General features: G+C 51.0%; 1 protein-coding gene across 15 annotated transcripts in view; it reads right to left on the bottom strand.

Annotated features, from left to right (window-relative positions):
• Positions 1 to 24,268, bottom strand: part of MICAL3 (microtubule associated monooxygenase, calponin and LIM domain containing 3) — a 157,942-nt gene that overhangs the window by 58,195 nt on the left and 75,479 nt on the right. For 10 of the 15 annotated variants that reach the window (XM_064478811.1, XM_064478813.1, XM_064478810.1 and 7 more), the window contains exons 2-17: positions 23,256 to 23,589; positions 21,562 to 21,769; positions 19,757 to 19,873; positions 19,258 to 19,359; positions 18,598 to 18,753; positions 17,535 to 17,635; positions 15,180 to 15,437; positions 14,709 to 14,824; positions 13,614 to 13,740; positions 12,519 to 12,615; positions 10,239 to 10,386; positions 8,196 to 8,392; positions 6,699 to 6,811; positions 6,550 to 6,612; positions 5,960 to 6,133; positions 4,268 to 4,351 (exon numbers count right to left, since the gene is read on the bottom strand). In XM_064478811.1, the coding sequence (XP_064334881.1) occupies positions 4,268 to 4,351; positions 5,960 to 6,133; positions 6,550 to 6,612; positions 6,699 to 6,811; positions 8,196 to 8,392; positions 10,239 to 10,386; positions 12,519 to 12,615; positions 13,614 to 13,740; positions 14,709 to 14,824; positions 15,180 to 15,437; positions 17,535 to 17,635; positions 18,598 to 18,753; positions 19,258 to 19,359; positions 19,757 to 19,873; positions 21,562 to 21,769; positions 23,256 to 23,519 (2,325 nt within the window). In that variant the 5' untranslated portion in view covers positions 23,520 to 23,589. The other 5 variants (XM_064478817.1, XM_064478819.1, XM_064478821.1 and 2 more) reach the window with 3 other exon arrangements.

Below are 24,268 nucleotides of genomic sequence, written 5' to 3'. Positions count from 1 at the left end.
GGTTAGTACTAAGGTGGACGAACACATCTCTTTCACACAGTGGCACTCGGTTAGAGGCAGTCAGTGGGGGTGTACAAGGAGAGGCAGGTTAGAGGGTGAAGCTCTCCACAACATGACACTGGAAAGGAGAAGTGGGAAGACCGAAGGTGCCTGGAATAGCCCAGAGGAGAGTCCAGGCGGGAAGTGGGCCCTGAACAGGAGCACGGGACCAAAGCACAACCCACTAAAGGGAGAGGTGGACAAAGACTGGGTACCTACACAAGAGGGTGGGGCCTGTGAGAAAGGCACATGGCTGCCTCCGCTGACCTGAAGATACCACTAACTCAGTCATCCCAGGATCAGGAAGGCCACTCTAATTGCTCCCTGGACAACCGAGGATTCACCTGACAGCCCTGCGTTGGTGGAAAACACTGACCCAAGGCTCCTGAGGTGGCTACTCTTATCCAGAGCCTGTGAGCACGTGGTCTCTGCAGACACGATGAAGCCAAGGTCACACAAGGATTCTGTTCCTGGCTCCACTGCTTCCCGTGTGACCTTGGCCTCCCTACCCTGTGCCTTGGTCTCATCTGTAAGAGGGTGGTGACAACAGCTCCCACCTCATAGGTTTATTGGGAGAAGCAACTAAGATAACACAGGAACAGAACCCAGAATCCTGCCTGACTCACAGCATGCCCCTGTGCTGGGTCTCATGCGGAGATGAGGCACAGGATGGTCACTGACTCTGCACGGGCTCAGCTCTCAGACCCAGGGATGCAGGCTGGGCCCTCAAACATCAGACATATTTCAGGGTCACCTTCTAAATAGGCTGCCTTAGCTGAGAATATGTCTTTCCAGAGACCCTGCCTTTAAAAATCAGTATTTTATTTTCTACGGACACACGACAGAAATCAAAGAAGTTGTTCTCAAATTGCACTTCCCGTGAGTGTGTGGTCAGACACACATCCAAGGTTAACTCCGCCATAAGAAAGCTCTCCAACAACCTGCCTGGAGTGTGAGTGGGGTGGGCAGAAGGGCAGGTTTGCTGGAAGAAGCTGGATAAGCAAGCGGAAAGGCTCTCAAGTCAGAGGGAACCAAACGCACAGAGTGAAGCCCTATAAAAAGCTCCAGAAAGTTCACCTCAGCTGCATCTCCCTGGGCAGCAAGACACAAATGGCTGATGTAACAGGGCCACATAAAAACATGCCGCCCCCAGGCCCCTGGACCTCGCGCTGTGTCAAGCACAGCTGAAGTCTGTGCTGCGCGGCCGTGCTCCTGTGGGCAGGACCAGCTTCAGCCACCTGGATCTGGCAGTGCTGTGCACTCTCTGGAGGTCCACTCAGGACTCGCTTGCTTGTAGCAAGAAAGGCTGCTTCTACTACAAACAGTCTCCTTGTTTTTTAACAGTTATCAGTGAAAGTAAGGGATCCTGATTTGGTCTCTCCCCTGGCCCCCGAGGCAGGCAGGCAGGCAGGCAGGACAACGAAGCATGCAGAGGGGTCACCTGCTGGCCGCCACGTGCCCGGGAGGGAGGTGGAGTAGGGGAAGGAGAGAGTGTGATCACTTTTTTGGGGCAGGTCCGAGGATGCTCCTTTTCCCGCCGCTTTTACACCAACAGACATAAACAGAGAGAATACTGGTGAAGGGTGGCTGGCCACACTGAGGCTGGTTCTGGAAGGACCAAAAGCACTTGCCAAAAGCATTCCGGAGGCCCTTTCCCACCCTCCACGTTCAGGGAGGTGGCCCATCCCAGGCTGTTGCTGGCCTGGGGTCAGACACACCGTCTGCAGATCAGAGTCAGCTCTGCACCAGTCTGGAGTCTGGACCTGCAGTAACTGCCAGGGACCAAGGGCACAGCCCTCCTCGTTGGTTTTATCAGGGAAGCTGGGGTCAGAAGACATGGGCTTAGTCACAAACAGAGAGAAAAGAGGACAGACCGCCCCCGGCAAAGGGACATGGAGACGGCCTCCCCACATCAGGCACCCCACGTCCCACCTCCAACAACACCCTGCACCGTGCCCTCCTCTCAGCCCCTCACTCAGTTAAAAGGCTCTGGGAAACTACTGAGGAAATGCAAGAACAGGAAACAGGATGTGAACACTGAACCTCTTACACTAACTGACACAGCACAATAGCCGTGGTCACTTCCCCACTTACCCTTCCCCATGGCATCCCCTTCATGTGAGTCTGTCTCTGATGGACAGAACCCCTCAGTATGTAAAAATCACCAGAATCCCAGGTCGGAGGAGTCCTCAACTTCCTCACTCCTAGAACCACCATGTAGGCAGCACACAGCACAGCCAGGGAGGGAGAGGCCAGGGAAACCGCTCCTCCGTCTGTCCTGACCCCACTGACAGTCCACTGCCAAAGCAAGGCTGCTTCACTGCAGACTGCCTGCAGGACGCATTTCTGAGATCAAAGGGGGAGGGGTGGGGAGGGAAGGGCTGCGGGGACTTCACAGGAAGGTGACAAGGAGGGTCCTGGAGCAGAGCCATTACTCACCCCTCCCTCTTCCGCACTACCACTTCGGGTCACTGCTGCAGCGCCACCCCTACTGCCCGCCTCAATCAGAGCCACTTCCAGGAAAACAACGAGGGAGTCGTGGAAGGTGCGCCCGCCCACCCCACCCCCCACAACAAAGGGGGCAGAAGGGCCGGCCCCAGGGTGCACCCCGGAGCTCCTGTGTGTCCCTACACTTCCAGGGCATCTGGCTCGGCCCCCAGTGTTCTGTCCTCCCTGGCTTGGTGCTGGGAATAAATTATCCATGAATACAAAGTCAGAACTGGCACACTTCTCTCACAGCTGAGTCCACGTATAACTCCAGCTCCACACAACACGAAGCCCACAGGACGCAAGAGGCCCTGCACTGCTCCTGGCTTCTCACCTACCCACCCGGATGGTCCTTCTAACTGCCGTCTCCGGGGCACCTTCCACAGACCAGCCTTGACCTGAAGGGCCTGTTCTGCTGCCTGGGGAGCCTGGCAGCACAGACTCCACTCCACTGACATGGTCACGGGTTGCCCAGTACGTCCATGTGGCATCCGCACAGGCTGGAGGCTACCAGCAGCTGCAGCGACAGGAAGAGCACAGCCCCGGATGCCCCTTCTGCCCAGCGCACCCGGCTGAGGAGCCCATCCTCGGGGCCGCCTCCCCAACAGTGGGAGAACCGAGAGTCTGGGGACCCCGCCAGAGCGCACCTTCCCCTTCAGCCGGCCCTCAGCTAAAGATTAACTCTTAAGTCATACCTTCCACCGAGACTTCAAAGGTCTACTCTAGGCGAAGGGTAAGTAAATAAGACAGAAGTGAATTTCCAGTGAGTTTTTTCCAGAAGCCCTCCCCTCCCCTCACCTAAGCACTGGGAAGAAGCAGCTTGGCTTTGTGCTGAGTCTGGACATTGCTCCTGGGCGTCCATCTCAGTCTCACGGGCCCTGCCTTCAACGGGGCATATTATTATAAGAAAGATTAGAAAGAAACTCTGCCCTAAATACAGTTCAAATAAAACCTAACCTGTTACTCCCCAGCACCTCCCAGCAGCAGCTGTCACCCCACAGCATAGGCGGGATCACGGGTCAGCTTATCTGACCGCTAAGAACCTCCGTCCTCAATGATGCCAAACCACAACCGGGGCAGAGGCCTTCCACTCCCTACCAGGCATCCTTTACCCTCCGGGCCCTTCGTCCCCTTTCTCCCTGCCCTGCCCTGCCCTGCCCTGCCCTGCGCTGCTTAGAAGCAGCAGCCTTGTAGGAGATCCTGCAAAAACTTCAGTGAGAATTTCCAAAAAGAGTATTTCAGACAAAACACCAAGAAGAAGCCCATGATCATCTGTGTCCAGGGCTTGAAACAAATGGAAAACCCAAAGATGACGCTACTTTTTGGATAACATTTCCGTGTTTAACACAAAAGGCCCACTGCGCTGAGTCTCAGGCTGGATGAATTCAGGCCTCCCCTCCAGTGGTCAGGAGAATATGCCAGCAAAACGTCCACTTGGGACAAAGGTTGTAACAGCAAAACCCCAAAGACTAAGGTACCTGAATAACTTACCATGTAGCTTCAGCTAGTTTCAGCACTAAATTAACAGCCCACCCTTAAAACTGGTTTCCCAAATCCCAGGGAATTAAACAGGTCAGCACCATCTGTTCAACTTTCCCCTACAGTTGCCTCTCAAGTGAGCACAGAGACCCCTCCCGGGAGCGAGGGCTTGGCAGCTCAGGCCCCCACCGGCTGGCTCCAGGGAGGGGTGGGAGGGAGGCCAGGAGGCAGCACCGTTCTGGTCCCTGGGCAGTTCCTTTACCTGTTTCCACCGGGGGGCGGGAGCAGAGCAACCCTGCTCGGGCAGGAAGCAGGACGGCTGGCCGACCCCACGCTCCTGTGTCTGCTGTGACCCGTGGGCCACGAATGAGCAGGGGCAGGACATGGAGACAAAAAAATAAGACACATTAAGCAGCAGACACAAAAATGGTTCTCAGGGAGGACAGACGCACACCTGTGAACTGAAGTGGGGAGCACAGAATTAACTCATAGGAAGTTACACTCACAGAGAGAACGAAACGCTCACCCGCCTCCAAGCTCAGGAAAAGCAAACCAGAAGCTGTGGTTCTGACAAACCGTTTCCCTAGCTCAGTGCTCTGAGCCTCAACTACTGATTCTGGCTTGGAACACGAATCTCTCCACTCGAAATGAGGAAAGCAACCTTCCGCTGGGGGCAGACTCCCTCCAATGGGGAGCATTCCATTCCCCAACATGGGATGGAACCTGGGCTGCCAGAGCCACCAGGCCGCCAGAGCCACCTGGCAGCCTCGCAGGTTTGCAGCCATGTCAGCACCAGCACCTGGAGCATGAAATCTAACCCAGGACTGGGTATGCAAAGACGTGGAGAGGGGGTGAGCACAGGCTCCCTTGCCTCCAGACGCCAGCTCAGCTCCAGTTTTGTGGGAAACCTTCAGTGTGGACTTCAAAATCCGAGCACCTCCCCATGAAAGGAGGCCTCGTGACTTAAACAAGCAAGAGGAGAGACAAGACCTCACAGATGTCGCCGCCCAGCTCTCTCAGGCAGGACCCCTGGGAACGCAAGTCAGCGTCCATGGACAATCTTTAAAACGTTCACATTCCTTATATGTGTACGGATAACTGAATCACTGTGCTGTACGTCAGAAACTAACACAACACTGAAAATCAACTATATCTCAATTCTAAAAAGTTCATGTTCTCGACCTAGTACAAGGACAGTCTAGGAAAACCATCTGCAACACACGAAAGAAGCTTTATCATGAGAATGTTCACCTCTGTACTCGTCACGAAAGATGAGAAACAACTTACACACCCAGCACTGGAGAACAGATTAAGAAAGGCATGGCACACACATTCTGGAAGAGGCTGATGAACAGTTTGGGACACAGAGATACGCCCAAAGTTACAGGAAGAAAGCAGAACAGAAAAGTCTGTATTAAGAATGCCCTCAACTGGGGGGGGGGGGGTGTAGCTCAGTGGTACAGCACATGCTTAGTAGGCACAAGGTCATGGGTTCCATCCCCAGAACCTCCATTAAAAAATAATAATAGTAATAATAAATAAACCTAATAACACCCCCAAAAAGAATGACCTCAACTATGAAAACAGGAATGCACTGAAAAGAGCAGAAACACAGCAGAACAGTAACAGAGCTATAGGCACCTCAGTCACCTTCACTGTACTCCTCAGCACTTTCTTCCACAAGCAGGTATTTCTTTTATTACTTATGCACGTGTGGGCATGTGTGTGAAAGTGCGCCTGTGAACACAGATTCAGACACGACGTGTTAAAGATCCTGGATGGACTCCTGTCACAGACACCTAGGGCCCGACAGGTGAGGGCACAGCAGCCCTGAGAGGAACGCACTGCTCTGCTGCTCGCAGACACCACCCTTGAGCTCCATTCGACTGGCAACGCCTCTCCCTCCTCTGTGGCCAGACCAGCACTGGACGGGCGAGCTGGGAGCTGGGTTTACCTGTCTCCTCACGCCTGTGGACTGTGCGGGCGCATTCTCTTCAAACTTGGCCAGCAGCTGGGTTGCCATGTACTTCACTTTGTTCTGGTTGCCAAGGGCCATGTCCATCCGCCGGTCAGTCAGCGTGCTCACCAGCATGGGCCTTCCTCCTCTGTGGCCCCGGGGTGCGTCCTCCTGGAGAACACGGACCCCTGAGAGGCAGCCCATGTTAGGGGAGCCCTCCCACGACACCACCCCCAGGTCAGAGCTGGGGCCTGGCACAGGTTCTCATCTCCAGGTGGACCCAGGCACAGAGGCAGTATAAGCAGTTACGCAGGCTTTTGCTGGTGTGGTCACACCCCAGGAAAGCCACTGCCCTTCACCAAATGACTGACTCCAAAGAGACAGGAAGGCCCAGTAAGGGCCACACATGTCCCTGGATGCTCTTCAAAAGATTGGACAGAGGCAAAAAGCCACAGAAAGCACTTGTGTGCACAATTCTCACGAAGGATGAATTGAAATGCTTCAGCAATGCCAGTTTGAAAATTAAGGGCTTAAGCCAAGACGAGCAATTCAGTGCAATCAACCTGGCAGCTCCCGGTATTTCTCACCTCCTCTGACTGGCTGGTCTTTCTCCTTTTCCCAGCACCGTCCACATCCTTTTCCTTCTTGTCCTGCAGGGAACAGAGGGAACTGCACTACTCCAGCCCCTGCACCTTGCCATCAGTTTTGCAGCTGGAGGAAAAACCCTTCCACTTACCTTGGGAGAGCGCTTCCGAGAAATGGTCTGCCCAAGTTTGCTTAGGAAAGAGATGGGGGATTTGGTGCTGGCGATCAGGACAGCTTTCTCCTCAGCATTCAGGTCCAAGGCGTCTGTGGACAGGAATCAGCAACGTTCGGGGACAGCCCCGGAGGACACCTCAGAGTCCTGGACAGGACCACCCTCCCTGCAGGAGGCTCACGGCAGCCCAGCACCCCCACAGAGGAAGTGCCCACTGGGGCTTCGCTTCTCCGTCCACACCAACAAACCCAACTCTTCCCCATTCCAAGTCAGTCACAAAAACGTCCACTTTTGCTTTCCAACACTGAAGTCTGCCTGTGACTGCTAGTTATGGCAGCATGCTGAAGCCTCCCTTGTGATGAACAGTTCAGGCACAGAGAGAAAGGTAGGGAAGGGGGAGAAGAGAAGTGCCTCAGGATCAGGTCCGGGGACGTGCAGACACCTGCGCTCAACTGCACACAAAGAGGGCTCCCTGGAATGGGTACACTGGTGTTAAGTTGTGGATTAGTTGTAAGAACTGTGTATCTCATCGGAAAAAGCCACAGATGTCTACAAGTGTGTGGGCAAGAAAACACTGGAGAATAGTACCTAAACCCTGTGGATTCCAATGTTTCATTAGTTATTTTAAAAATAGTAATTGAAAGTCATAATACATTGCTAACATTTCTTTAAGTGGTTCTGTTTGCCAAATACTCTTAGCACAGCACAACATAATCACATGCATATCATCTGTTTTACAGATGGGGGAACTGGGGCACAGGGAAACAGTAACCTGCCCAGAATGGAACAGGTAGCAGCACTGAGGGGCTGACCCAGGTCAGGCTCCACGGCCAGCACTTGTGAGCACACGCTGCACTCACTCTGAGGGACAATGAAGGACAACAAGAGTGTTTCTGTGGTGTGCTGGCAGACTGAGGTAGTAGGCTGAGGGCCAAGAGAAGGTTTCTGTTAACACTAAAAGGTAGGAGAAGCCAGAGAAGGAACAGTTACAGAAGAAACAGAATGAGGCCAGTGCCGTCCAAGATCACAGATGTCAAGAGGAAGAGAGAATGTCAAGAGAAAGGTCTGAACAGCGCTGAAAAGATGAGGGAGGAGGGGAGGAGGGGAGAACGTGGCTATGGGGGCTTCTTGCAACCACAGAGAACAGCCTGGCGGAGCAGCGTTGCAGAGGCTGCGCTGCAGTGAGACCAAGACGAGGCAGTTTCACAGAGGCTGGTTCCGAGAGAAAGGGAAAGAGGGTGGTGGAGTCAAGGAAAAGATCCCGGACAGGAATGCTCACAGCCGCACATCTGCAGGGTTCACGGCAAAGACCTGGGTCAGAGGAAAGGCTGAACAATCGTGGAGCAGGGCCCCAGGGACTCGCCCTGCCCGCTGGCCAGGGAGCAGGGAGAGTGCGCGTCTGCTCAGCGGCACAGGCGGGGCCAGGAGGAGAGACAGGGAAGCCACAAGAAGGGTGTGGAGGGCAAGCGCCCTTACCTCGGGATGGGAGTGCGTCCCTGAACATCTCATAGAACTGGGTCAGGTACATCACCATGGACAGCTTGTCCGGCTCCCCCACCGAGGCCATCTCCTTGCCTGTCATGATGGGAGAAATGCCCAGCTCCTTCTCAGCCACATCAAAGGCCAGCTGGTTATTCTTCTCCACATTTTGCTCATCCAAAGAATCAAAGTCTCTGAGAAACAGGACGAGGAGAGCACGTCAGGATGGGCCGTTCGACCCAGGGCACAGGGCCTCCCTGCACTCCAAGAGCAAACCTGTCTGCCTCACCGGTCTGTCTCCTTCCTTTACTGACAGGATGCAAATTATCCTCGAGGAGAAGGACTGAAGGTCTCCCCATGAAAGAAAAGGGGAGAAATGGGAAAACGCCCCTCGTTTTCCCAATGCCCCTCATTTTCCCAATAACATAAATTTCTTACTAAAACATAAGCTCAAGATAAGGAGGTTTTTTATTAGGTGCCCTCTTGCAGCCCGTGTGTGATATGCATGTCTTAGACTTGCATTCAATCATGAGGAAAAGCCCACTTGATCAAACTGCTCCTGAAGCCGGGAACCATCACCGTGTCTCTGGAGCTGACGAGCCGCTGGTGTGCTCATCAGCTCTGGTAAATCGCACTCAGCCTTCCACTCAAAGGGAAATTCCACAACTTTCCTCTAAAGATTTTTCCGTTGCTAAATTTCCTGAATTTTCCCAAGAATTCAGACTAACAAACATTTCCCACAGAGCTTCAAGCTTCTTGCTATTCAGTCAAGTAAAGATTGGCAGCGTTCTTCCTGAGCTGGATAATTCAGACGTCAGGTAACCAGGTAGGCCTTATTCCAAGTTCACTTACTGACTCTATAACAGTTTTCTAGGTTTTAAAACTGCTTTACTCTGTATATTAATCCTATTAAACCATAGCGGCCTCATCCTGAATGGAGTCACTGCAGCCAGAACGGTGCCAAGTTGGCTGCTCACAGCTCCGAGGCGGGGCCTGTCCGGCAGTCTTGGGTACGTTCCAGCAGGAAAGTGCCCTCATCCCACTGCAGGCTCCATTCAGTGCCCTGTGCCATCCCCCTTCTGTCCTGCTTTCCCTCCTGAGCAGAAGGGCCTCACTGGCGTCTCCTAACCCCTTTGTGGGGTGACTGAGCCCTACTCTTTACTCACCTCTGACTGAGCTAAGGGACAGGGCACGAGAGGTCACTTACCTTCATTCAAGGCACTCAAGAGTCCCCATTCCTAAGCACAAGGCTGTTTTCACTAGCTTTTGCCTCATTAACTTAACACCTAATGTAAATAGGAACCGTGTCTTTTAGGATTCTTCAAGCAATCATTAAAACAAAATGAACACAGAAATTGGGCCCGTAAGCAGACCTAAAGCCGAAACAGTCGCACACACTCAGCTGCTACTTCTGAATCTTCCAAGGTAGCAGACGCCTATGGGAAAGTCTGAGTGCACTGGTCACCACGGTGGCCCAGGGCTGTCCTGCCCTAAATATGGAATGGCCAAAGGAGAAAATGGTACTGGAGGGGGAAAAGGCAATCTGAGTGTCATGGGCCCAACAGAGTACGCCTGCAGAAAGTGCAGTCCTCAACAAGGGACAAGACCAAGAGACCATAGGAAAGCGAGTAAGTGTGCACCGCTAGCTGCTCTGACACACGTGCCTGCAGCCACACGCTGGGCCAGGCTCCCCTCACGACCAGCAGCGCAGGACAAAGCAGCTGGATGAAGAGCTCAACCTGAGGCCGATGGGCAGTTTTCCTCCGTGTGAAGGTCACAGGTTTGGCCAGGTGTCACAATCAGGTTTTGACTTCCTGAGCGCTGTTTTTAAAACACTCAGCTAGTCATTCCTGGGTTGAGCTACATAAGGCCTGGAAGACACCGTTTTAAGTATAACTAAACCAAAAGGAATCACTGATGTTTAAAGAAAATACCTCACCATGTATCTCAAACTAGAAAAAGCACAAAATGTGGCTGTTTGACAGCAGAGCACGCAGAGACCCGTAGGGAACGTCGACGAAGCACAGAGTCTGGACTCACATCAGGTCGGGGCGGTATCTGTGGATAAGGGCACACAGGGCCAGGCCGCTCTTCCACGATGTGGTGAGGTCCGTCACGTCCACCCCAGCATAGCCGTCCGTCTGCCTCTGGCACCAGCTCAGCAGTTTGCTCGAGCGGGCCACAGACTCTAAATGACAACAACATGATTACTGGAAGTGTGGTCATCTGGTAGATCCAATATAGAATACACTCTGTGGACACATACCCAGTTTGAAAAATTACTGAAGGCAGAGACTAAACAGTAGTCACTGGTTTTTAAAAGTAAGAAGCTATGTAACTGGTATGATAGTGGAATTTAAGGTAGGCAAGAAACTACCAATTTATCCAGACTCTGAGGTCAATGCTCCCACCCCCACGGGAATGACAATTCACAACCTGGTGACCTGGACGCTCTCAGGCTGAAGCCCAGGGTCCCTGCAGCTCTCTTGGACACTGACTTGGATGGAAGGGTGTCACCTAGTGAGCTGTCACCCTCACGTGTGGCAGCTCCAAGATCTCCCTGGAATGTTGCCTGGCAGCTGGCGGAGCAAAGGCCTTCCTTTCAGAGCAACACTGGGAGGACACAGGAGAAAGGGTCCCCTCTAGCTAGCAGCACGTTACTCTTGACCTACACCTTCCAAGGCACCGAGCTGTCTGAGAGGTAAAGAAGCTCCAGGATCACGCTGGCAAGGCCAAGGACCCAAACCAGAAGGATCCCCCAGGCCAGCGTGGCAGTCAGTGTCTGGATAGAATACTTAGTGTCCCTGAACTTGGGTTTCCGTCTCACTTTCTGAGACACGCATCCATGTCCGTGTCCATGTATGACTAAATCAACATGTCTTGAAAAACTCAACGCATACACACACAAACTTGAACGTTTTCCAGTCACTCATGTCTTGTAAACCATGAAGTGCCTGTGTAAAAATCTGTTTTTCTTAACTGCATCCAAGACCTCTGATACAGGGCATTCAGAAGAATCTGTGAACACCTCTTTGTGTCCAAGAAAGTCTGTTCCTTACTTTTAGGCAGCTGAAAATATTTAACCTTGTACTAAGTCTTCAGTAATTTGTGAACATAACAAGATAAAAACCACGTATCATAAAAATCACGTTTCATTTAAGTCTTTCAGGGAAAATGTGTTCTGAAACGACACAGAACCACTGCTGGTATCATCACCATCAACCTCTTGGCTTCAGAAAGTAACTTCACTTGGATGTTTCCCAAGTCTGTGTATCCATGGATCCAGTATGTGCTGGACGACTTCAATACTCCAGGCTCCAGAATAACAGTGAACAAAGACACATTCTCTGCTCTCAAGGAGACGACACCCCAGTGGAGGAAGATGAAGATGTTTCCAGCTACCTGCTGGTGGTCACACTCGCCTTGACACCCCAACAGTATATCAAATTCAAAATGCCCCAAACAGAACTCAAACCTTCTCAACCCCACGTCCTTGTTCAGACTGCCAACGCCTGTCAACTCCGCCTCCTTAATACACTTGCTCTCAGAAGTAAAACTGGCAATGACCCCCCTGCTAGATGCCAGGCACTGAAATAAACACCCCAATAGGTCAGAGTCCTCAGGACCACAGAGTGAGGGAAGCACTGTGACCCCATTTCACAGACATGGAAACCCAAGTGCGGAGAGGAGAAGCAGCCTGCCGAGCCACCTGCCTCACAGCCAGTGCGGCTGGGACTGGCCACGTCTTCTCCCTGCTCCCCTCCAGTGTCAGCACCAGACTGGTCAGCCTGACCTCAGCAACGTGCCTCCAACTCATCTCCTGCCCCCAGGTTCCATCTCCTATCCCACCTGACATACAGCTGACCAGGTCACTCTCATTATAGAACACAAAGTGCAGCATGGCCTCCACCATCACTGGGTCCTGTGATGTCATGGTCCCTGGGCTTCTTCCCACAAAACTTCGGGTGGCGTGTGTGTGCTCATCAGCACCCTCTCTCTGCACCTTTCAACAGCACCTGTAACTGATTTCTCTTTGTACTCTCGTGACACCTTAGACCAGGTTTCCCAGCCTCAACACTACTGGTATTTTTGGAGGATAATTCTTCATTGTGGGGCTGACTTATGCACGACAGGGAGCAAAGCAGTAGCACCTGCTCCAGTCCTGACAACCAAAATGCCTCCAGACACCACCCAACGTCCCCCGGGGGCACAGTCACCCCTGGTGGGGAACCACCGCCATGTGTATGCTCACAGCTCAGTGAATCAGACAGATTCTCTGGACGGTTACCTGCATCTGAAAAGGTCATTACCAGGACTCACCATTGCGAGCCACCTTGGGTGTAGTTCGGGAATTCACCAGATTCTCCATTTCCAGGTGAATGTCTTTCGTTTCTCCAGTGTCATATAAGTGACGCACCTGGCAGAAAGTTCATGAGTCACGAGTCATAAAGGAGGAAAATCAAACACCAAGTAACAAATTCCCACCTGAGAGCAGAATGGCCGAGATGAAAAGCTGGGACAGCGAGTGGGCAACGTTTAGACAGAAGTCGTAATGGTGACCTTTAAATCTGTCCTGGAAGGTGGTGGCTTACACAAAAATAAATGCACAGTAACTGTAAGATCTTGTGTTAAGAACGAGATACTCAGCCACGGAGGCGCCTCTGAAGTCCCTGTGGGACCACTGCTGCCCCCATCAACAGCGGGTTTCCTAGACACTTTAACGACTGACCACCCACAAGCACGGAAGGCGCAGGTACCAACTTCAGGTAGAAAGTGAACAGAGGCAAAAAGGTTGAATGGGCTGCTTTCTAAAAATTGTTGGGTTCTTTGGGATTACTGTGCTTTGCAAACTGTTATTCTCAATGCAGTAACAAGGCTTTAGACATCCTGAGAAAGTACCCAGTAGCACAAAAAAATCAGCCAACGGTATCTTCTACTTGCAGAGACTGTCCTATCTTCCAAAGTTTTTTCCAGTGAACAGCACTGTTTGCCCTCAAAATGATCCTGTGAGTAGCAGGGATTATTATCTCCATTTCACAGACGAAAAAACAGATGTTCAGTCAAAGTGCAGTGACCTCCTGTAGCAGTGACTGGAGGCAGCAGTGCAGGTGTACAGTGCATGTCCTGACGGGCGACAAGTGCACTTTCTTACAAGCCGCAGCATCGGGAGACGTGTACCAGGCCCTGCAGTCAACGTTTCTGCCACATCTGATCTTCTGCCAACTCAACGACCCTCTGCCTGAGCTGCAGTGTCTGCTGACAGAAAAATCCCTACTCCAGCCAACTCAGGAAGACTCCTACTTGGACTGTGAAGGGATGCTGTGTGCTGGTATTAACAGACATGTTTCAGCACGTCAGGGTTGGTCAGTCCCGACCACAGGCCCGGACGCAGATGACCAACCTGAAGGCTCTTACCTGGCTTGGCCGGAGGAAGTTGACGTTAACGTTGGGGTATCTGGTGACAGGGTCTATGCTGTACTGGCTGAAGTTCTTACTCACATTCTCAGGGGTGGTCTGAGGCAGCAACCTATAAATGCTTTCCCTGCAACAACATACAACCCTACACTCAGAGCAGTGACAGCACCATAAACATCCCCTCTCCTGTGATGGTATTTCTATGTTTGACTGTCCCCCAAATATCTGAAGGACAGGACAGATCCTCCTCCTGGACCGTCTCCTGCAGCTCTCTGTCAGCCCTGGCTTCCCAGTCCCACCTCCTCAGCGATCCCACAGGCACCAGACAAGAAGGGCACGGACTCTGCTCGGGCAGGGTTGTCTAAGCCTGACTCTAACACAACTAATTTACTGTTTCGTTTTTTCAAGTGTGCCAGTATTAAATTTTTTAATAAAAAAAATCACTGATGGAAAAAGAACCTGCCATCGAATTTACCCTGAGTAACTTAAATAACAGACTTAAACCTCAGTCACTAATTTCATCTAGGACATGCTGGTTGTCTAGTTCTTCTGGTCAAGGTATTTGTTCTTCGTCAGCAAGCAAATCCTGGGTCTTACCTCATTTGCAATTATCTGCTTCAAAATATCTCACTCTTGGGAGTTTGAGAACTGTACAAGCAGTTTGGTGTTCTCCTTTGAATTCAAAGTCAGTTTTAAGTTCTTCTCTTATGTTAGTACACCTCCTGCTACCACACCGATTTTATTAGTGTTAAGTCTTTCTAGTTTAAGGACAAGAGGATTTAATGCAAAAATTCTAAGTTATTTGCTCATGTAACCATCACAAAGGAGTCAGACAGCATCCTTCAGTGGTATACAAAGATTCAGATAACACTTGTCAGTAACACATCTGATGTGGAAAGGGCTAAGAGAACATCACTTGGATTAGATCATCTTTTAGTTTCTGATTTTATGAATAAATATCTTGCCTCTCCTCTCTCAAATATGAAAACTCTTTAATGAAGAAAGGAAGGGAGAGAAGGAAGAGGGAACTTGAACTCTGCCTGAAGAGCAAACACTCACACCCCCCTTTCATCTGGGAAGGACCTCTCCCATTACCTCTCTGCCAGGACTTCCAAGGGGCTCCTTCCTAGAGACCAACTTCGCACCATCCAGGCCGAGTCCATAGCAGCTAGGAAGCCCCGGGCTATTCCTGTTCCCATCGGCCAAAAAGGCTACGAAAGAGCAAACAAAGAATTAACATAAACTGCCTTTTAAAAGAGGGAAATAAACTAAGGAGCAAAGAGTTTGCTGTTGAGAGTAGGTTTTGGCTACTGCGCAGATACTTGGCCCTCTACTTCACACACTGGCAGAGGGGCAAGTCACAAAAGCTGCAGGATTTCCACCTGCACTGAGCAAGTCGGACTGCCGGGGCCTGGAACACTCCCCCACCGCCGGGTACACCTGCACTACACAAGATGCAGGTGCTCCCCTCCACAGTCCCGGATCCCAGATTCCTTCCTAATCATCATGCCTCCTTACTACTTCCTCTCAAATAAATCACTGCCATCCTTTACTCTCAATACGCACCTCTAGTAGGCTGTCCCCAACTAGAGCCACTAACAAAGGGTGTCCATTGTGCTCCCGCACCAGAGCTGCGTTCTCAGAGGCGTACATGCACGTGAAGTCGAACATGGCCACGTCGGGCTGTCCATAGTGATTGATGGCAAAGTCCAGGGACGGCAGTTGCTGCTGGGTGGAGAAGTCCGCGGCCTCCCTGGCGTAGTTCAGCAGAGCCTCTTGGTCCACGTTCTCCCGGGAGAGCAAGAGCTCAGTGTCGGCGTAGTCCTGTCTCCAGAGAGAGAAGCAGCTGGATGGAAAAGCCCAGGTGGGGACGTACAAGCCTACCAGCCATGGCCACATTGCACATCAGACACCCTCTAGTCCCAAAGCCTTCCCTTCCCCCTAAAGTGACTTCACATTTCAAAAGAAGTCTTTTATGCAAATTAAAAAGAAAAGGGGGAGGCTGTTTCTAAAGGAACACAGGTTTCATGGCCTAAAAACAGTCCCAGCTTTTCCCTTTACTTGGAGCACGTCACTGCTTATTCAGTCCAGTCCAATCCGCCTCACGGCGTTGTTCTGAATACCAAATAAAACGATTTACGTGATGGTGCTTTGTAAACTGAAAAGCATTTCATAGTTGATGTTGCTATTGGCAACAGTCATCTTCTGGGCAGCAACTGGACCCCCACAAGGCACTCAGCCTTGCATAACTCATCAAACCCAAAGGAAGAACCCAAAAGCTTCAGTGCTACAGAGATGTGTAGGTGGGAGCAGTAGCAGCCCAGGGGCGAGGAAGACACACACTGAAAATGGAACAGAGGTTTTCAAAATACACATAAGGTTCTGGAAGACACTGCAGTAACCCACCAACAAAGAAAAACAATGAGAGAAAGGGCTTTCCATGGGAGGGACTGAGAAGTCCTTTTCTGTTCTGGAGGTTCCTGGCACTCTGAGCCAGGTCTTTCTCCTCTTCAAGTGGGGCCTAAGCTCTCCAAGTGTCCCTGATGGTACTTCAGTGGCCACTACAAGATGTAAAAGCCAAACACAAATACTCAGGTTGGTCCTGGAAACTGTTTGTTCAACACTGAGTAGGTGGCCACCATGGGTTCAGGATTTAGCAGCACACACAGAAGGCATGGCCCCTGCCCTCTAAAAAAATAAATAAAAAGGAAAAGTGAATCAGGTCTCAGCATTCCAGATTGTTCCTACATAGTGACAACTGATAACCACAGTTCTGGCTGAGATAGCAGATTTAAGACTGACTTAGTCCTGAGGCACACACACTAGCTATTTCTTACTGATAAAGCATCCAACTAAATACATCCTGACCGTGCTTCAGGCAGAATGGGCTGTACAGACTACTCTGTCCCATCTTCCTCACGTGCATCAAGGAGCAAGAGGCCAAGAGACAGCTTCGAGGCTCAAGAGTGAGAGGACACTGCGCCCCCAGCACTGCTCTCAGACAGGGCAACAGTGTAATTCAGGACGCCCTGAAACTCAGCTGTGTGTCTCCGGTGGAACTGCACAGGCCTGAATCAGCACACCCAAGGCCTCTTCCATCCACTCATCGCAGGGGACAGTAATTTGCAAATCCAGACCAACAAGACCAAATAAGACTCAAGAAACTCTCCTTGAGGAACCATCCACCTGTGGTTCTGACCTCACATTCAGATCATCATCTCAAGGAATGTCATACAGTCAGTCTTCTGTGAAAGCGGCTTAGTTGGACCTGACCATGGGTGAACCAGGGCCCTGTAAGGCCAGAAGGAGATCTGAATCTAGCCCTATCCAGGCAGTGGTCCCTGGACCTCAGTAACCGTATCTGCAGGAAAACCAGACCATTCTCAGGCTCCCATAAACACCAATTATTGCTTCTCGGTCAAACTCCCTTCTTTCACCCCTTTCTAAAAGATAACCTATTAACCAACCAATAATCGGTCATATATGTAATTTACCATAACCACAAACCAAATCACCCCAAATTAAACTGAATATTTACACACAAAATGATTTCTGAGATTTGATTTGGGACAATCCAACAGTAGGGATGGGGAGTGGGCGGGGGTACCACTGAAACAATATTGGCCTCACGTGTTGGTAACTGCTAACTGTTAAAGCTGGATAAAAGGCCCATGGGGGTTCATTATATGATTTTCTCGATTTTTGTTCACACTTGAAAATTCCCATAATGAAAGATTTTTTTTTTTTAAGTTAAACTAAAAATGTCTGAGGAATACGGAGTACATGGTCCCAGGAGATGAGTAGGACACTCATTTTCATTCCCTCGCAGGAAAAACTCATCAGGCAATAAAATTCTTTCTCTTGGTAATCACGTGACCCAGCACAACATAAAAAGAGGATTAAAAGAAATCCATGACTCACGTGCAGTATCACTCCTTTGTCCAGTAAACTCTGCTTTTTGGCTGTCATAACAAAATAGTGCGTGTCATCTTTATAGTAGACGATGTTTTCCAAATCGATCCCTGCAAAACAGACGTGCACATAAGGGTTTGCTGAGAAGAGGGTCAGTTAGGGCAGCCAGAAAGCCTGTCCTGGTCCACAGACAGCAGAGCTGTGGGCCCCCAGGGAGGCAAGGAGGAAACAGAAAAGTGTGTGAGCCCGATCGCACTGCCAGCACGCTCGTTCACGATCAGAGGTGGACTCTGGTTGCCCTTGCGCTGCTCTGTGCTCACCTGACACCTGTGACCCTAATGATGACGAGCAATCGTGAGCAGAAACAGGAGGGTAGGGAAAAGGGGAGGTCACCCTCCAGTAAGATGGTCTGGGTCAGCTCTCGGGGGAACCTCCCTGAGAGCCATCAAGGTGACTACAGAGCCCTCAAGACTCCTACGAGCAGGACAGACAGATGCCTGGCAGCAGAGGGGCCACTACAGACTTTTTAATTCAATTAATCTAAAAAACAGATGTAAGGGGAAGAAGTCAGGTTCTAAAGAACAGAGAACTGAAATTTGCCACACATTTTTGTTGCAGCAAAATATCTAAGTTAATCTATTCACAAGCTGTCTTATAACAATCTCACCCCTTTGAGACTGTCCACTTCAAAATCAAACAAACTCAGGAAAAAGACACTCAACAGCTAAAGTCAGGTTCTCAATAATCCAGAGCTCCCAACCAAGAGCTCACGGCGTCAAGCAGCACCACGTGGAGCCACGTGCGGAGAAGGGCTGAAGGAGGGCGGGCGGGAGGCAAGAGGGCTGCCCAGTCACTGAAACAAGGACAGAAGGCCCTGGGGCAGGACACAGCGATGTGGGAGCACTGTGCCCAGACCAAGTCCCGGAGTGAAGAGCGAGCACAGGGGCAAAGCCCATGGTGATGCGCTGTTTTGTTATCACCCAATGACCACCCCCACCAAACCCACAGAGAGACAGATCTCAGGCAGTTATTAAATGTCTATCCTTACTGCTTTGGAGGCATCTACACCAACCTGTGGCTTCCCTCAGTTCCTGGAAAAATTTTTGATTGAATATAAAAGCCACACCACTGATCTCTTCCACTTTGGCTTCTGCTGTTGTATTTCGGTTAATAAAATTTGCTGTAATGGCAATGGCCAGCTTGCCACGGAATTCTTTCCGACGAAATCCTACAGGGAAAGAAATTTTCAGAGGCGGCAAGAGCTGGCTAGGAAAGAAGGAAGGTGGTGTCGAACAGGAGGGTGTTGATGAAGACATCAGGGAATGCGGGGATGGGAGCCAATGGGAAAATCTTACAACAGCTCTCCTCTACCTGAAAATTAGGTGTCTACCTCCCAAAGAATGTAACAACCAGAAGAGACGCCCAAGCCCCCCAAACTAACACATGCTTGGAAATCTGACGATCAGAACACTACTCAGTAGCAGGGGTTCTGTTTCATAAGAGGGACGCCACCTGCTCATTAAATGTGGATTTAATCCTGCAGTGCCAACAGCTCAAGAGCAGCCTGGTGTCCTGGACCAAGAGGCTGGGCGAAGCCGGGCCCACAGTTCAAGCAGAGCAGGCAGCACACACAGGAGGATTCCTAGGCATGTGGACTCTCACCCAGGGTTGGGACTGGTAACCCCTCCTCCACTATGAAGCAGGCAAAGGGGAGAGGGGCACAGCCCAGTACCTTCCAAGGTGTTCCTGCGGCCATCCCCGCCGATGATCACTTCAAATTCATATTCTGACACTGGATGGGTTTTGGGGTGCACCAGTGCCCGCCAACCTATCCCTGTGGATTAAAGTCAAGATGAAGGTCATCACCCAGACCACGTTCATATATCTAAGATGTCTCTAGACACCGAGGTGCACAAATTAAATAAAACCCCAGGCGCAAAAGCATGGGCTACACACCAAAGGAAGAACCGTCTTGAGGAAGACTCACAAAGGAGCGTTCCTGGCCATGCGGCTTCTATAGTGAATCCAAGTACCTGTAATGCCTAACACCATGTCAGAGGCCTCCTCATTAAGCAAAAGTTCCTCAAAAGACACAGGCCGTACCAGAGGAGAAGCCCCTTAACCTGGCACTGAAAACCACCTGCAGCTCCCTATGGTCTTCCCCTCCATCTCATCCGTTCTCACCCACTCAGGGCCCTGTATCCCTCCTTCATTTGTCCAACCCAACTCACGTTCATTTTCTTGGTCCTCTGGAGGCTGTACGAGTCCTTGGAACTCCACGTTGACATGGATTTCAATGCCTAGGATCAAGGCTACCTTCAAAAGTATTAGCTGAAGCTGGCGTATACCTGGGTGAACAAGATTACACAAGTGAGGGCACATGGACAAGAAAGGACTGGTCAGCAACACCGCTTGGGGCCACCTGCCTGCCTCGCAGAGTTTATCCAGCTGTTCAACACCTCTGGCAACAGGTGCCCTTTTTGAGCCATGCTCCATAGCTTCTTTCCTTCTTCTTTGGGGGCAAAAACAATTCAGTGCAAAAGACGTTCTAGAGAGACACACCAGACCACATCCACCTCTTGGGTTAGGTGCTCAAAACAAAGGTTCTGAGACAACTCAAGCCTGTGGGCCACGGGCGACCCTCCTTTCCGTCTTCCCTGGCCCAGTCAGAGCCATGATTACGTAGCAGAAGCCACAGGAGGCAGAAGAGGTGCAGCAGTTTGATACACAGGCTGCACGACTTGCTGAGTTTCCCACAGCACCTCCCTGTCATCCTGCTCCCTCCCAGACCTGCACATGCTCTCACACGCTGGGAGGGAACCATCAGTCCAACCTTAGTCTCTCGCCACTCCGCCTCCCACCAACTGTCCATAGCTGCAGAAACTAAGGCTCAAAATGACTGAAAATCTTGCTCATTATCTAGTTAGATTTATTTATTTGTTCAACATCCAGTGAGTAGCTACCAGGTGCCAGTCATGGCAACAGCCCAGGTCCACTGTGATAAAAGACTTGTCCCTCATGTGGGACCCTCTCAGCTACAGACAAACCCTGCCACAAGTAAGGCAGACAAAGCCACTGAATTAATGGCCCTTGGTCCTCTCTTAAGCCCAATCCTACCTGGCGTGTGACTAATCTGCTAGTGCACATTCTATACCCACAGACGACTGCGTTACAAGATGCTTCACACATCACAGTCCATTGGATGGACCAGTGCAACAAACTGTGTTCAATGAACCGGGCACAACCGCCTCAAACAGCAGAAGGTCCAGTAGGTGAATGTATTTACAGGACACATCTGGAGGTGCTCAGAACACAAGATCCTTGGTCAGCCTTACCTGGAGTCCTGAACGATGATCAATAAACCAGACTTCACCTTCACAATGGAGACACCGAGTGTTCTGAACCACTTTTTGGATAGCCACTCAACAGGTATGAAGCATCAACTTCTATTTACTCTCCAGGCCCAAGCTGAGAACGCAGGTGACAGGAGTGCAGCAACAGCTACCCAGGCTGCAGACCTCGCGAGCATGACCTGAGCAAAGGGAGCCTGCCAGCGACTCGCCAGGCACAAGCAGACTAGAAGTCTGCGGCTTCTGCCCCAGGGCTGTCCCCAGAGCATTTTGTTCTTACGGTAGGAGAGCAGCACTTTGCAGAGCTGCACACCTGTGCTTCTTCCACTGGACTAAGAGCCACCAGAGGGTTAAAGCCTGAACTGGTAGACTGTTTCCTAGCCTGGCCCCCGTGCCTATCCAACCACTGCAAGTGTTCGGTAAGAATTCAAGAACTGACTTAGAATTCCTTAAGCTAAACTCATTTTGTGGGAGACACACTGGAAGTTAAGAATCCTAGGTTATAGAACCACTGCAAGCGGGCATTCTGACTCCAAGCAGAGTGTGTTTTCTGGGCAATAGATGCTGACGATATCAGAACACACTGGGCTTTTGAGCATGAATCCCTCAGACAATCTGTCTGTCTCTCTACTGACAAGGGGGGAGAGGGGGAGAGGGGATCCTCTAGGAGAACTGCTTTTACTTACTGATGTGGTCAATGGCTCCAGCACAGAACTTGCCATAGAACTTCTTGGCCCCTAGACCTCGCAGGTCATGTATGGTGAATGGCCAGAGATGCAAGACGTTGTTGCGGGAGAAGGCATCTCGTTTCTCAATAACGACTACCTTCGCGCCCAATAAGGACAGATCAATGGCCGTGCGGAGACCACAGGGGCCGGCTCCGATGATGAGACACTGAAAAACACAGCTGCTGTCAGGGCAAAGGCAGCACCTCCTGAGCTCACAGCTACCATCCCCAAAAGCACTACCAGGAAACCTTCCCACTCGTCTGGGTCACAGCCGAGCACCTGTAATCTGCTTAAGAGAAAAGCTGGTGAGTGCTCTACATGGAGAAGACTAACTGAGTGCGGGACACGAACTCATCTTGCTCACCCTGCAGGTCCGCAACACGTTTAAATGGGTCATCATTTCAACAGACGGTATGAAAACCACACCTCACCTTTCATCAACAGAAGAAAACCTTTTGGGAGGTTTTTGGAAGGAAGTGAAGCAGACTTCTGACACAGAGACACAGATCATTAAATACACAGCCAGGCAGGCTCAGCATCCTGGAAGGGACTTAGCGCTTAACTGATTCCAGGAGGCGATTTTCAAGAGCCAAAGTTTTATGTGCTCAAAGAGTTCCAAAATCACCATCCTTAGACTGAAAGTCCAGGGAAATGACCTTGAAGATCCACATTCCAGAGAGGTGCTCACGGAGAGACTGGATACTTCTATCCTGACTAGTTCGCATGCATGTGCAAAAGAAAGACATGCACTGTTTTCGGCTTTGAATTCCTTTTATTCTTAATAAAACTACAGAACTCACTCATAAAAGTCATGCCTTTGATTACTTGAATTCTGTGGATGAATATTACCCAAATGCAAACCCATGATGGCAGGGCAGGTGCAGGGCTGAGGAGGTCTCTAGGTACCCACACAGGGCAAATTAAGGCTCCTGAAAGGACATTAACAGTACAGTCACGAAGTCATCTGCAACCTCATTCCCCAAACTTCTCACAGGAGGTGCTCTCACACAGGAGGATAGGAGGACGCCTCCCCTGCATGGGCGACTCTTCGTCTCAGGTGTCTGCCCAGGCCTACCTGCTTCATGGAAACTCTATTTCTCTAGATTGTGAAGAAAGCAAAAGAAATACTTTGGTTTACAAAGCCCTTGCTTATCAAAATAGACCTCTGGAATATGAAAAGAGGTCTGAAGCCTACAGCAAACCCCCAAGGTGGCAAACTCTCTACACCTTACCAGATGCCGAGTGTGGACAGGGACTTTGTGAAGATGGCTTGGCAAGCACCATGCAGCCACGTTCAGACAGGATGCTGACAGGCCTGACTGCCTCTTGGCTCAGTAACCTGCATCCTCCCAACAGTGTGAGATTCAAAACAGGGCCTTGGCAAAATAAAACAGTTGCCGTACCACCCAACTCCAGGCTTGCTCTCCAGCAGTTGAAATCCTGAGTGTTGTACGTGAGCCCACGGAATGAGAACAGGGCCTGGCACACGGAGCCGCCTGATGGACAAAGGTTCACCGCGGAGCAAGCTTGACTTTCCACCCAGGCTGTGGCCTGGCTGCCTGGTTCTCACCCAGCTACCTGCACCCAATCCTAGCTTCCCCTCTCCAGTTAAGCCCTCAGGTGAGTGACCAGGCCGGAGCAGCCGAACCTACCTTGGTGTTTGTACACGCCTTCCCCTTCTTGTAGTCCTTGTGGCTGCCCCGCTTGTCCAACTTTGCCCAGAGGGCCTTGGCTCTCCAGTAGTTCAGCTTGGACTTGAGCTTGTGGTAAAAGGAGCGGTGGTCCTTAGGCTTCAGTTCCAGGTGGTCACAGAGCTCCTGGAAGGCCCGGAGGGTCCCCTTGCAGGTGGTGGCCTGTACAAACCGGTCAAAGAGGACGTGAGCGCGGTTCGTCGTCTGGGTCTTCGTCTCCTCCATGCTCCCCAAGCGCACACCGGCAAACAGGCCAGCAGGCAGCCGCTGGTCCAGCTGACACGGTTACGGTAACCTAGTAAAGAAGGAAAAAGGGGTGGTTGGCAAATCCAAATCTGTACTTACACATCTTCTAGGTGACACAAGTAACTCCCTCTCAGAGAGGAGTTCCCAAGTGGCAACATCATTCATTAAACTAGTGGAATCAAGCACGTGCCTCCTGTGCTCCAGGTGCCACCTGAGACACTAGGGGGGGACAGATGCCTGGACCACACTGCTTACGGGGTCTTACAGTTCAGTGGGTGAGACAGACTCATGAACAGAAAGTTAAACATGCTCTGCTAGGTACAGGAGAGAGGCACAGGGATTCAGGAACACAAGGGAAGAGCACCTGAGGAGGGGTCGTCACTGAAGATGAACCTCTGTGGGATGACAGAGGAGTCCATCGGGAATGGGTAAGTGTCAGCCAGGCAGGGAAAAAATGTAGGACATGGGAGAGGAAGTAGAACAGGAAGGCTTGCAAAGGACTCTTACAGACGAAGGAGGCAAGAATGATGCCCAATGGGTAAACGCTGATAGCAGGCCAATGGATTACAAGCAGAAGCAAACATTTGTGAGGGTGGGGTGGCAAGCTCCTCTCTGAACCTGTCACGTTGGAGCTGCCCTAGTCAAGGCGCTCACTAGGCAGTCGGACGTGTCTGAGGCTCAGGGGATCACAACACACAGTGACCTATGAAAGCTGCTAAGATCACCCA

The sequence above is a fragment of the Camelus dromedarius genome, chromosome 25 (genome assembly GCF_036321535.1).
Source record: "Camelus dromedarius isolate mCamDro1 chromosome 25, mCamDro1.pat, whole genome shotgun sequence".
Classification (NCBI taxonomy): domain Eukaryota; kingdom Metazoa; phylum Chordata; class Mammalia; order Artiodactyla; family Camelidae; genus Camelus; species Camelus dromedarius.
Note: the sequence above shows the minus strand (reverse complement) of the source record. Positions and strands in the feature narration are given on the sequence as shown.